Raw genomic sequence first — 12,605 nt, 5'->3', positions numbered from 1 at the left:
TATTGAAACAGCATTACTGAGAAGCTACTTTGGTAAAGCAGAGTGCCATGGATACTCGAATTTTCCATCACTCCAAGAAATTCTCACCAACTTAAAACCTAGAACAGGGGACTACCTCTGTGGAGTCATATGAATTACTGAAAAGTAAAAGGTAACTCTTCCTTAACCTTCTTCGTGGTTGTTATTAACCTGCCACAGAAAACAAGCTACAAATCTTCCACCTGGTATAAAATAAATGGCAACTCACTCCAATATTCTTGCCTGGAAAATTCCATGGACAGAGGAGCCTGGCAGGCTACAGTCCATGGGGTCACAAAGAGTCAGACATGACTGAGCAACTAAACAACTAAAAAGTAGCCTCTGATACAGGTAGATCATCAGAGGAAATACAGGATGTTCCTTGAGTTCAAAATTTATGATAAATGGTCCTCAAACTGGACATCAGGATGACCTGGGGAGACTTTTTAAAAAATATTTATTTATTGCTAATTGGAGAATAATTGCTTAACTATATTGTGTTGGTTTCTGCCATACACCAACATGAATCAGCCATAGGTATATATATACCCCCTCCCTACTGAACCTCCCTTCCACCTCTGTCCCCTCTAGGTTAGGAGAGACTTTTCAAATACTTATTTCTGGCCTCCAGTCCAGACTTACTAAATTCTGAAGTTAGGGCCCAGAAATATGCATTTTAAAAGTCCCCCAAATGGTTCTGGTTCACGCAAAAGCTTGAGAAGCACTGTCTAGCATATCTCCATGGGTTCAGGTTCAAGTACCAAATTCCAACCATGTACAAGCTTTACACCACTTGAGGGAAGCTGCTACACTGGCAGTCCCCAGTGAACCACGACCCTGGTATCCATTAGTTCAGTTCAGTTGCTCAGTTGTGTCCAACTCTTTGCGACCCCATGGACTGCAGCATGCCAAGCTTCCCTGTCCATCACCAACTCCCGGAGTTTACTCAAACTCATGTCCATGGAGTCGGTGATGCCATCCAACCATCTCATCCTCTGTCATCCCCTTCTTCTCCTGCTTTCAATCTTTCCCAGCATCAGGGTCTTTTCCAATGAGTCAGTTCTTTGCATCAAGTGGCCAAAGTATTGGAGTTTCAGTTTTAGCATCAGTCCTTCCAATGAATATTCAGGACTGATTTCCTTTAGGATTGACTGGTTGGATCTCCTTGCAGTCCAAGGGACTCTCAAGACTCTTCAACACCACAGTTCAAAAGCATCAATTCTTCAGCACTCAGCTTTCTTTATGGTCCAACTCTCACATCCATACATGACTACTGGAAAAACCACAGCTTTGACTAGAGAGATCTTTGTTGGCAAAGTAATGTCCCTGATTTTTAATAAGCTGTCTATGTTGGCCATGGTTTTTCTTCCAAGAAGCAAGCATCTTTTAATTTCATGGCTGAAGTCACCATCTACAGTGATTTTGAAGCTCACTGTTTGCATTGTTTCCCATCTATTTGCCATGAAGTGATGGGACCAGATGCCATGATCTTAGTTTTTGAATGTTGAGTTTTAAGCCAGCTTTTTCACGCTCCTTTTTCACTTTCATCAAGAGGCTCTTAACTTCTTCTTCACTTTCTGCCATAAGGGTGGTGTCATCTGCATATCTGAGGTTACTGATATTTCTCCCAGCAATCTTGATTCCAGCTTGTGCTTCATCCAGTCTGGCATTTCTCATGATGTACTCTGCACAGAAGTTAAATAAGCAGGGTGACAGTATACAGCCTTGATGTACTCCTTTCCCAATTTGGAACCAGTCCATTGTTCCATGTCCAGTTCTAACTGTTGCTTCTCGACCTGCATACAGATTTCTTAGGAGATAGGTAAGGAGGTCTGATATTCCCATCTCTTTAAAAATTTTCCACAGTTTGCTGTGATTCACATAGTCAAAGGCTTTAGCACAGTCAATGAAGCAGAAATAGATGTATTTCAGGAATTCTCTTGCTTTTTCTATGATCCAACAGATGTTGGCAATTTGATCTCTGGTTCCTCTGCCTTTTCTAAATCCAGCTTGAACATCTGGAAGTTCTCGGTTCACGTACTGGTATTCATGCCTTTGTGTAATTCCCTCTCATACTGATTTGGCCACATGACTAGAGTTAGCTATTGGGACAGTAAGGTGTGATGGAAGCAGAGGCTTGTTGAGCTCTTGCACATTGAATACTTGGAATACTCTTTTTGGAAGCCAGCAACCATGCCATAATGAAGCTTAGGATAGACTACTGAATGGTAAGAAAGTGAAAAAGTGTTAGTTGCTCAGTTGTGACTGACTCTGTGACCCTATGGACTCTAACCCGCCAGGTTCCTCTCTCCATGGGATTCTCCAGGCAATAATACTGGAGTGGGCTACCACTTCCTTCTCCAAGGGATCTTCCTGACCCGGGGGTCGAACCCAGGTCTCCTGCATTGCAGGTGGGCTCTTTACCATTTGAGCCACCAGAGAAGATGCCACATGGAAACAGTCTTGGAAGGATGAAAAACAATCTTGTATATTCCAGCCTCAGCACAGTTCCAAGCTGCATGAAGCCACCAAGGACCTCATGTATACCACAAGAAAATTGCCAACAGACCAGGGAACACACAGAATCGTGAGAAGTAATAAACCATTTTTAAGGAACTAATTTGGGGATGGTTGTTACAAAGCGATAAAACATAACTGATTCAGGTTTTTCAAAACATGTGCTATGTGATATTATCTCTAAAGCTACTACTACTAACAGCCAATACTTCATTGTACACTTACTAGGCAAACTATTCCAAATGCATCACATGTATTACCTTACTCATGAAGTAGGTTCTGTCATCTTCATTTTGCAGAACAACAGCAACAAAATAAAGCTTCAGAGACGTCAAGAAATGTCTTCAAGGCCACACAATGTGAAGCCATAGAGTTATAACAGTCATTCCAAACATTATATACTATGATCATTCTTGCCAGATAGAGTTATTAGGATTTTCACTGAGCTCTCTGCCATTCTTTTATCTATATTCTTGTTTCTTCTAATTCAGACATTTGAGTATAGATAGATATTTCACTTGTACTATATATCACTAGGCTTTGAAGAGAGTCTAAGATTCCTGATACACACATCACAGTTGGTAGGTGCTAGTGCTTTGGCTGCCTAGCAACAGATGTTTTTTTATTCCAGTCAGGTAAAGAGCAAGCCCTGACTTTCAACAATAAAAGACACAGTGACTTTTCATTGCTTTGTCATTGGTTAAAAAAAAAACCAAACCCTATAATCATAAAGACACACAATTAGGCCTGGAATAAATCTGTTCAATCCTCCTGCTTTCACATAGTAACATGCAAATAATCAAAACCACTCATCCTCTAAATGTCTCCCTAGAGATATCAGCCAGCACCAAGTTTATCCACTAAGGAGGACTTCTTGACTCTTAAGAGTTTGACATTATTATGCAGTGCCAAAAATGTACAATTAGAATATGTGCATTTTATGTTATGTAAGTTATACATCAATAAAGTTATTTAAAAATTAAAAAGGAAAACATTTTCACACCAATAAATTGGAAGATGGGAAAAGAAAATCTCAGTGGTTGCTTAAAGCATTCTAAAGTCTGTCTTTGGAAAAATTTGGAGTGAACAAGCTCAAATTTTATTAATATGATTTATTAGAGTTAAGTATTAAAGATGCTAAAAATTAAGTAGAAATTCAAATTTTAAGATGCTAAAACTAATTAAGTAGAACCAATTTAAAAATATGGGCTTCCCTGGTGGCTCAATGGTAAAAAATCCACCTGCCAAAAAGAAAACATGGGTTCAATCCCTGGTCCATGAAGATCCCGGGTAGATCCCTGAAGAAGGAAATGGAAACCCACTCCAGTATTCTTGCCTGGAGAATTTCATGGACAGAGGAGCCTGGTGAGCTACAGTCCATGGGGTAGCAAAAGAGTTGAACATGAGCTGGACACAACTTAGCGACTGAACAAATGAATTAAAAAATATATACTCTATATCAGAGGTCAGTAAACTTTTTCCATAAAAGGTAAGACAGTTAATACTTTAGGCTTTTCAGGATTTACTATTATCTGTCACAGCTACTCAATCACACTAATGTAGCAATAAAAGCAGCAATAGACAATATATAAATGAATGAGTATGGCTGTGTTCCAATAAACTTTATTTTTTTTTAAAAAAACATTTATTTGGCTGCACCAGGTGTTAATTGTGGCACGTGGGATCTTCCAACTTGTTATGGCCTCTGGGATATTTAGTTGCAGATTGTGGGGTCTATTTCCCTCACCAGGGATCGAACCCAGGCCTGCTGCTTCAAGAGCACAGAATCCTAACCATTGGACCACCAGGGGAGTCCCGAATAAAACTTTATTTATAAACCAAGGCAGCTGGTCCAACTTAGCCCAATGGCTGTAGTCTGCTGATCCCCTCTCTAGGGCTTTCAAATTGGCAGATAAACAATAGAGAAAGAGGGAAATAAAAATTTATCCATCTAACAGAAGGTGGAAAGAGCTGGGGGGTTAAAGAGAAGGGAGAAGAATGGAAAAAAATCTTAAGCATGATAAAAAAAGGAATCCAAATCAGTTATCACAATAAATGGCAATGAGTTAAATTCAACCATTTTATTACTGCTAGACTGGATTGAAAAAGCAAAAAAATTTTAAATAGAAATGAAATAAAATTCAGTTATAATGATTATAAGATTATATATTATAAGGAAAAGGCTAAAAATTAGAAAAATATATGCCTTCTTTTAAGGTAAACAACAACAAAAAAATTATTGGAACTAAAGTAAGACACTATGTAAGGAACAAAAAGATAGTCACACAAAAAAAGCCTCAAGATAAACAAAGCAGCCCAAATTGAAAGGAGAAAAGACAAATTCATAATAATAGATAATTTTAACATGGAAGAATTCAACCAAGTTTTTTTCAGAAGCTGATTATTCAAGCAGACCAAAAAAAGCACAATTTGGGGCAACCAAGTTTGAATTAATAACTACTTACATATAAACAGAGAACAAGGCAGCAACATCCTTCTTTTCAAACACACATTGGAATTTTTTTTAAATGAGTCACTAGTTAAGTCACAAAGGACAACAACAAATTTCAAAGAAACAAACATCACAGAGACCACATTCTCTGACAACATTCAGATACTAAAGACTCCTAAGTAACACATTCCCTGGTGACTCAGACGGTAAAGAATCTGCCTGCAACGCAGCAGACCGGGGTTCAATCCCTGGGTTGGGAAGATCCCCTAGAGAGAGGAATGGCAACCCACTCCAGTGTTCTTGCCTGGAGAATCCCTTGGACAGAGAAGCCTGGTGGGCTACAGCCCACGGGGTCACAAGAAGTTGGACATGACTGAGCAACTAACACTTTATTTCACTTTCTTCTCTTAAAAGAAAAATTACAAGAGGAGTACAAAATATTTTTTAAAATATGACAATGAAACAAATACTGTTCCTATAATCAGAGTTTGTAATACAGTAGAGGTAAAATGAATGATCACTCAAAAATTAATATATATTATGTATTATAGCTATATATGTATATACATGCATACACACATACACATATAATTACACAATATATAATAGCAAACCATGCTAAGTGCCATAAAGGAAAAGCAGAGAGTGCCAAGAGAACATATCATTTGGCGCTTCCCTGAGAAAAATGACATTTTGTGGGGTGGGAGAAGGAGGAAGGGATGCACATCCCAGGCAAAGGAAAGTAGTAGAAAGGCCCTGAGGAGAAAAGGAACAAGGGGGAGCTTCCGGAGTGCAGGAGCAAGGGACAGAGTAACCTGAAATACATAAAAATAAATTACACCTAGGAAAAGACTTCAACTTTAAAAACAGGATAAAACAAAATAAGAACTGAGTAATACTCCACTGTATAGATGCACCACATCTTCTTTATACCCTCCTCTGCTGATGGACATTTAGGTTGCTTTCACATCCTGGATATTGTACGTAGTGCTGCAATGAACATTGGGGTACATGTATCTTTCAGAATTACGGTTTTCTCTGGGTATATGCCCAGGAGTGGGATTGCTCAGTCAAACGGCCCTATTTTTAGTGTTTTAAGGAACCTCCATACTGTTCTCCATAGTGGCTGTACCAATTTACATTCCCACCAACAATGTATGAGGGTTCCCTTTTCTTCACACTCTCTCCAGCATTTACTGTTTGCAGATTTTTTTGATAATGGCCATTCTGATAGGTGTGAGGTAATACTTCATTGTAGTTTTAGTTTACATTTCTCTAATAACCAGTGATGGTGATGCTGAGCATCTTTTCATGTATTTGTTGGCTATCTGTATGTCTTCTCTGGAGAAATGTCTATGTAGGCCTTCCACCCATTTTTTGTTTGGATTCTTTTTTTGATATTGAGCTGCTTGAGTATTTTGGAGATTAATCCCTTGTCAGTTGCTTCATTTGCAAATATCTCCTCCCATTCTGAGGGCTATCTTTTAGTCTTATTTATGGTTTCCTTTGCTGTGCCAAAGCTTTTACATTTAATTAGGTCCTATTTGTTTATTTTTGTTTTTATTTTCACTACTCTAGGAGGTGGGTCAAAAAAGATCTTGCTGCAATTTATGTCAAAGAATGTTTTCCATGTTTTCCTCTAAGAGTTTTACAGTATCCAGCCTTACATAGAGGCAATAGAATATTACTCAGCCATAAAAAGAAACAAAATTGTGCCATCTGCAGAGACATGGATGGACCTAGGGACTGTCATACAGACCGAAGTCAGAAAGAGAAAAACAAGCATCATATAATATCACCTATATGTGGAATCTAGAAAAATGATACAGATGAACTTAGTTACAGAGCATAAATAGAGACACAGATAGAGGGAATAAACATATGTATACCAAGGGTCAGGGGTGGGGTGGTGAGATTAATTGGGAGATTGGGATTGACATATATACACCATGCATAAAATAGACAACTAATGAGAAGCCGCTGTATAACATGGGAACTCTATTCAGTGTTCTGTGGTGACCTAAATGGGAAGGAAATATAAGAGAGAGGGGATATATATATATGAATAACTGATTGTCTTTGCTCCATCAGAAACTAATACAACTTGTAAGACAACTCTGTGTGTGTGAAAGTCGCTCAGTCGTGTCCAACTCTCTATGATCCCAAGGACTATACAGTCCATGGAATTCTCTAGGCCAGAATACTGGAGTGGGTAGCCTTTTCCTTCTCCAGGGGATCTTCCCAACCCAGGGATCAAACCGGGGTCTCCTGCATTGCAGGCAGATTCTTTACCAACTGAACTATTAGGGAAGCCTAAGGCAACTATACTCCAATAAAAATTAATTTTAAAATGAAAATAAAAACAGTTCAAAAGAACAACGATTGTTATAATTAAATTAAACATCTTTAGAAATATAAAAAGTATAAACATAAATAAATATATTTATATATTTATTTATAATATTATATATTTGTTATATTATTATAATATTATATTATAAAATATATAATATTATATTATTATATATTATATATATTATAATATATATTTATATAAATTTATATGTAAATATAAATAAATATAAAAATATAAAAAATATTCCCATTTAACTGAAAAATTTTAAGAAAGTATTCTAAAGTTACAGTTTTTAAGAACTTGTTATTCATCTCTTAACCATTACCTTGACCAGAACAGCATTCATTTCTCCAAGTTCCATCTTAAACTATAAGTATCTTCCACCCAGTTATGATTTTTAAAACTACATTTAAGATATTCAGATTACCCTTCATACCTATCAGGAATGGCTTTCCACAATTAGTTGATCTCAATGGAGTAGCACAAATATCACAAATAATTCCAGCTGTGGAATCAAACAGCCCTGGATTTCAAGTTATAACCTGCCCCTTCTAATTCTTAGATTCCACGTCAGTAAAATGGGATTAATAATCAAAATTGATGATGGGGATTTATAGGGTCTAAGTGATAACCCGTGTAGTTGCAGGATAGTATAATGTGGTAAAATGAAGACAAATTTGGTTCAAATCCCAACCCTACCACCTAAGAGTTGAGGGACTTTGGGCAAGTCACTTAACATCTCACTGCCTAGGTTTCTTCCTCTGTGGCATGCATTTCAAATAATACCGAGCCTCACAGTTTTAAGAATTAAATAATTAGTGTAAGGTACTGATCACCCCATAAACATGAACTACAATTAGTATTAATAATATAAAACTATTGTTGTTCTATACTTCTTTCTAACAGTCTCATTAATAAGATTTGAGGAGATTTCCTTCTACTCTGCCCTCAGTCAAGACATTACAACTGACAATCCTAGGGGCTCTCATTTCCCTCTAAAGGGTACTAGACGTCAGAACATATTAGCAGGCAAATTTCACTATTTCTAAAAGGTTTTCAGTAGCCTAATGCACAACTACTTTGTTAGGACCATTAAAAGCAATCCTTCCTAAAGACTGGGATTCTTTAGTAGGAACTAACAAAACTCTTGAGATTCCTTATAAGTGAATACATTGATGACTTCAATCAAAGTCCTCATAACTTACAAATTCATTAGATATTTTTAAATACCTATAATTTTGTGCTTCAAAAATACATGCGAAGCTCCATACAAAGTCAAGAGTTTTATATGCACAATAGTTCAATGCACCTATTGTACATACCCTTCGACTGTTTACTCCTTCAGATAGGATAAAACAATCACAGTTTTAGAGTTTAACTCTTAGCAAAAGTGGGCCCACTCCAAGAATTTTTATTGAAACTGAGATTAACAATGCAATATCCAATCCTTTTATTTATAATTAACATATAATACTAAATTAGTTTCAGGTGTACACTGATTCCGCACTCCGAAATGATCACCACAGTAAGAGGAGTTAACACCAGTCACCATACAAAGCTGTTACAATGTTACTGACTCTTCTATGTGTACATTACATCCTCCTGACCTATTTATTTTATAAATTTGTACCTTTTAATCCCCTTCACCTATTTTGTCCACCTCCCCAAAGCCCTGCCCCTCTGGCAACCACCAGCTTATTCTTGCAATTTGTGAGTCTGTATCTGCTTTGTTTGTTCATTTGTTGTTCATTTTTTAGATTCCACATATAAGTGAAGTCATATGTAAATCCAATCTCTCTATAACAAAAACTATCATGCCTCTTCCATAGTATTCCAGATGCTGAATTACTTGAAGGAAATCCAACACACAAAAAGCTGGGAACTTAACCAAATTCAATCAGCTGAAATTCAGGGGGGCTCCTGTTAGGTAGTAAGTTAGTTTTTAGAGCCAAAACACAACAGAGAGCTACACAATATAATTTACTTTCATAAAAATTTCCTACAGAGTTTCACAGAATAATATCTATTCTATTCTAAACTATCCTGACTTATTTTTCTGAGGAGGAACATACAATCAGAGGGGACAATGTTATGAAAAATGCAGCGAATTGTTTAATGCAGTAATCTGTTAAAAGAAAGGAAGATTTCCAACAAAACTTCAGGGTTCTAATATATCAAAAAGCCTAATGTCTTGACCATTACTAGTGCAAAAGCAGCTCTCCCATATTTGGTTAATCTCCTGCCCAGTGCCAACAGTAACGGACAATCAGAATAGGTAATTGCTGATAGCTGCCAAAACAACTAGATGGAAGCATTAATCCTACTTCACAGGCTTAAGTTTAGACTTTAAAAAAATAAAGTATTTTGTTCCTCAAACAATAAAGGGATTATCATTCCGTGGATGACAGATGTTGGATTTTGTTAGTATTTTAAAATACTGATTTGTCTCTAAGGCGTCATTCACCTTTACTTAAAAAGTAAAAGATAATGACAGCAGTAGTGGTAGTAGGAATATAGTAGTAATCATAATAGTAATAATGCCTAACACATATAGCACTTTAAGTTCTGGGCACTGTTTAGGACATTAATCTCTACATTTAATCACTTAATCATTTAGTCATGTAACCATTACATTAAGTGCACTTAAACCTTACCACTACCTTGTGAAAAGGGGATACTATTATTCCCATTTTATAGATGAAAAAACAAGGTACCAAGAGGTTAAGTAATTTGTCCAGTATTCCCATAGCTAGTAAGTAGCAGAGCCAGAATACAAATCTACACAGCCTGATTTCAGACTAAAAATAATTCATGTTATCGATGGAATTAAACTAACTAAATACTAAGGACATCAAGACAAACACATTGCATAATTTCTAAATTAGAAAACAAAACAAGAAAATTCACCTTGTTTTTCTTCCCTTTTATGTCCTAAGTCCCAAATAACAAAATATATCTCAATCTACTTAGGTAAAAAGACTACAATACCCCAAATTTCCACCATTTATTCCACAAAGTAAGCTCTTTTTTTCTAGTTCTCTTAGAAGTGAATCACTGCGTTCATACAGATTAACTAGAATACTAAGAACCAAGGCCGCCTACATCCACATGACTTTATTATCATTTGTGCCAAGAAATTACTGCCCACAAAGATAAAACTGTAAATCAGTAAATAACTTCACTGTTCAGCTCAAGAACCTCCCAAAAGTCTGGTTATCTCAACAACAGACTATTCAAACTGTTTCTTTTTCACGATATTCCTTCAATGGGGCAAGTAACTCAAACAGTTGTATACTTTTAAGACTTGGTTAAGATTCTTGCCTCAATGTTCCTACTAATTCTAAACTATTATATCACAAATTTTACCCCATTTCAATCATATCACTGCACTGACAGACCTACCTTAAATCTCTCAGGGTCACACCTGAAATTCTACACTATCTGCCCATGACCTCTCCATTGTAAAGTCCACTAAGAGACCATCCTGGTGTGATCTCCTTACTGTAGTAAGCAATAAACTCAGCTTTGCTTAATCAACAAGCCTTTTTGGCCTTGGGGGAGTGGACAGTCAATAAAAGATAATATTCCGTTATTCCATTTCAGCTGCTCTCTTAAAAACTCCTTTTTTAAAAAAAAAATCTCCTCTTGGAGACCACAGGTAAAATTAAATGCACCAGGAAACGGATGATTATAGAAAAAGAAACATAAGCCAGCCAGTGGAAGGGGGCCAAGTAAATCTGACTAAATTCAACATGAGACCTGAAACTATATTTCATATAGTCAAGCTTAAGCTGAATTGGCTTAATTATGCATTTCACAATGGTTTAGAATATCCCTAAAATTGAAATTTAAAAATAAAAAATGCCTTGATATGTCAAAGTTTAAATAAAATATTCTGCCATCTGATTAGATTCAACAAAAATTTCTTTTACTTGAACTCATATGCCTCTGCTTTCAGATATCAAATATGAGTATATGAAATATCATTTAAATCCTTAAAGACTAAAAATAATTTAAACCCATATAATACTTAGAAAATAAAAATTTTAAAAATTCATTCATTCATCTATTATTTTATTTAGTATAAATAAATACTATTTATTTAGTATATTCCAGTTTTTTAAAGATGACCTTTTAAATTATACCCCATCTCATTTTCCAAAAGGATTTGGGATGGCTGACAAAAATACACTGAACAGACTAAAACAAACACATGAAGAAAATAAAGGAAAAAATTGCAAACTCTTTCACACACATACACACAAACACACATATGAAAGAACTCTGTTTCAGATACTCAGAACCAGAAGAAGTTTCCAGCTTTCTCAGGAAGGGCATACTGCAGATTTGACAGACGTTGCTTTAAATTAGAAGTGCTGTTTAAGTGAATTAAGTTAATCACAGTATGTGGCTGGGAGAGGAGAAAGCAGATTAGAAGTCAGAGAATCAAGATCAGTAACAGGATGAGCATGAGCAGGAACCCAAGGAACACCTTTTAGAAATGCACAAGGAGAAAGACAAATATAAACTCAGATTTTGTCCTCATATTACATCACTTCTATTCATGTGCCTTCAAAAAAGTGAATGGAAATATTAAAACTATACTTTAATTTCAACACCTAACCTATATCAAGAAAACAAATGTTAACAAATTCAGCTATTAGCAGAATGTATTCGCTATATTGTATTTAACACAGTACTTACCTTCACTGACAGCATGGGGCTTAACAATGCAACAAGTAGTACAGTTGGTAAATTTAGCAGTGTTTGCTGGCCCACACACTCCACTGGAAGGAAAAAATAACTCCATTTCCTAAAGACAGAGAGAAATGACTTTGGCACATGTAATTTTGTTATACATCTGTAAAACGACTCAGGAAATGTGCATCAGAGACTACTATCTGTGTACCTCACAGAGGAGCTAAAGTAGAGGGTATGGGGGAAGCGATTGTCCCAGGGAGGCCCCATAGGGTCCTACCCAAATACAATCTCTCTTACTCCTATGAGAGGGGAAGAACAAAGCAATTACTTTTAAAGTTTCACAATACAAATTCTTTCCTGAATTTCCTAAAAATTCTTTTTACAAAGGCTAACTGATGAACTGAACCTTGTTTTAAGTCTTAAAAAGGAACATGTAAAGAAGTATTAAAGCAATGACAATATGTATGATTCTGTCCCAGGAATAAAACTGAGAATGTCTTAACATTTTGAATATTGGACGTAATCAATATAAAGTTCCCTATTTTATCCAAAGTATCAGTT

General features: G+C 36.2%; 1 protein-coding gene across 1 annotated transcript in view; it reads right to left on the bottom strand.

Annotated features, from left to right (window-relative positions):
• Nucleotides 1-12,605, bottom strand: part of NME7 (NME/NM23 family member 7) — a 226,982-nt gene that overhangs the window by 151,322 nt on the left and 63,055 nt on the right. The window contains exon 7 of the mRNA XM_043486385.1: nucleotides 12,048-12,156. Within this exon, the coding sequence (XP_043342320.1) occupies nucleotides 12,048-12,156 (109 nt within the window). The remainder of the gene's footprint in view (nucleotides 1-12,047; nucleotides 12,157-12,605) is intronic.

Source organism: Cervus canadensis, chromosome 13 (assembly GCF_019320065.1).
Source record: "Cervus canadensis isolate Bull #8, Minnesota chromosome 13, ASM1932006v1, whole genome shotgun sequence".
NCBI classification, from domain to species: Eukaryota; Metazoa; Chordata; class Mammalia; order Artiodactyla; family Cervidae; genus Cervus; species Cervus canadensis.
The sequence above is the reverse complement of the archived record's forward strand: the minus strand, read 5'-3'. Positions and strand labels throughout refer to the sequence as shown.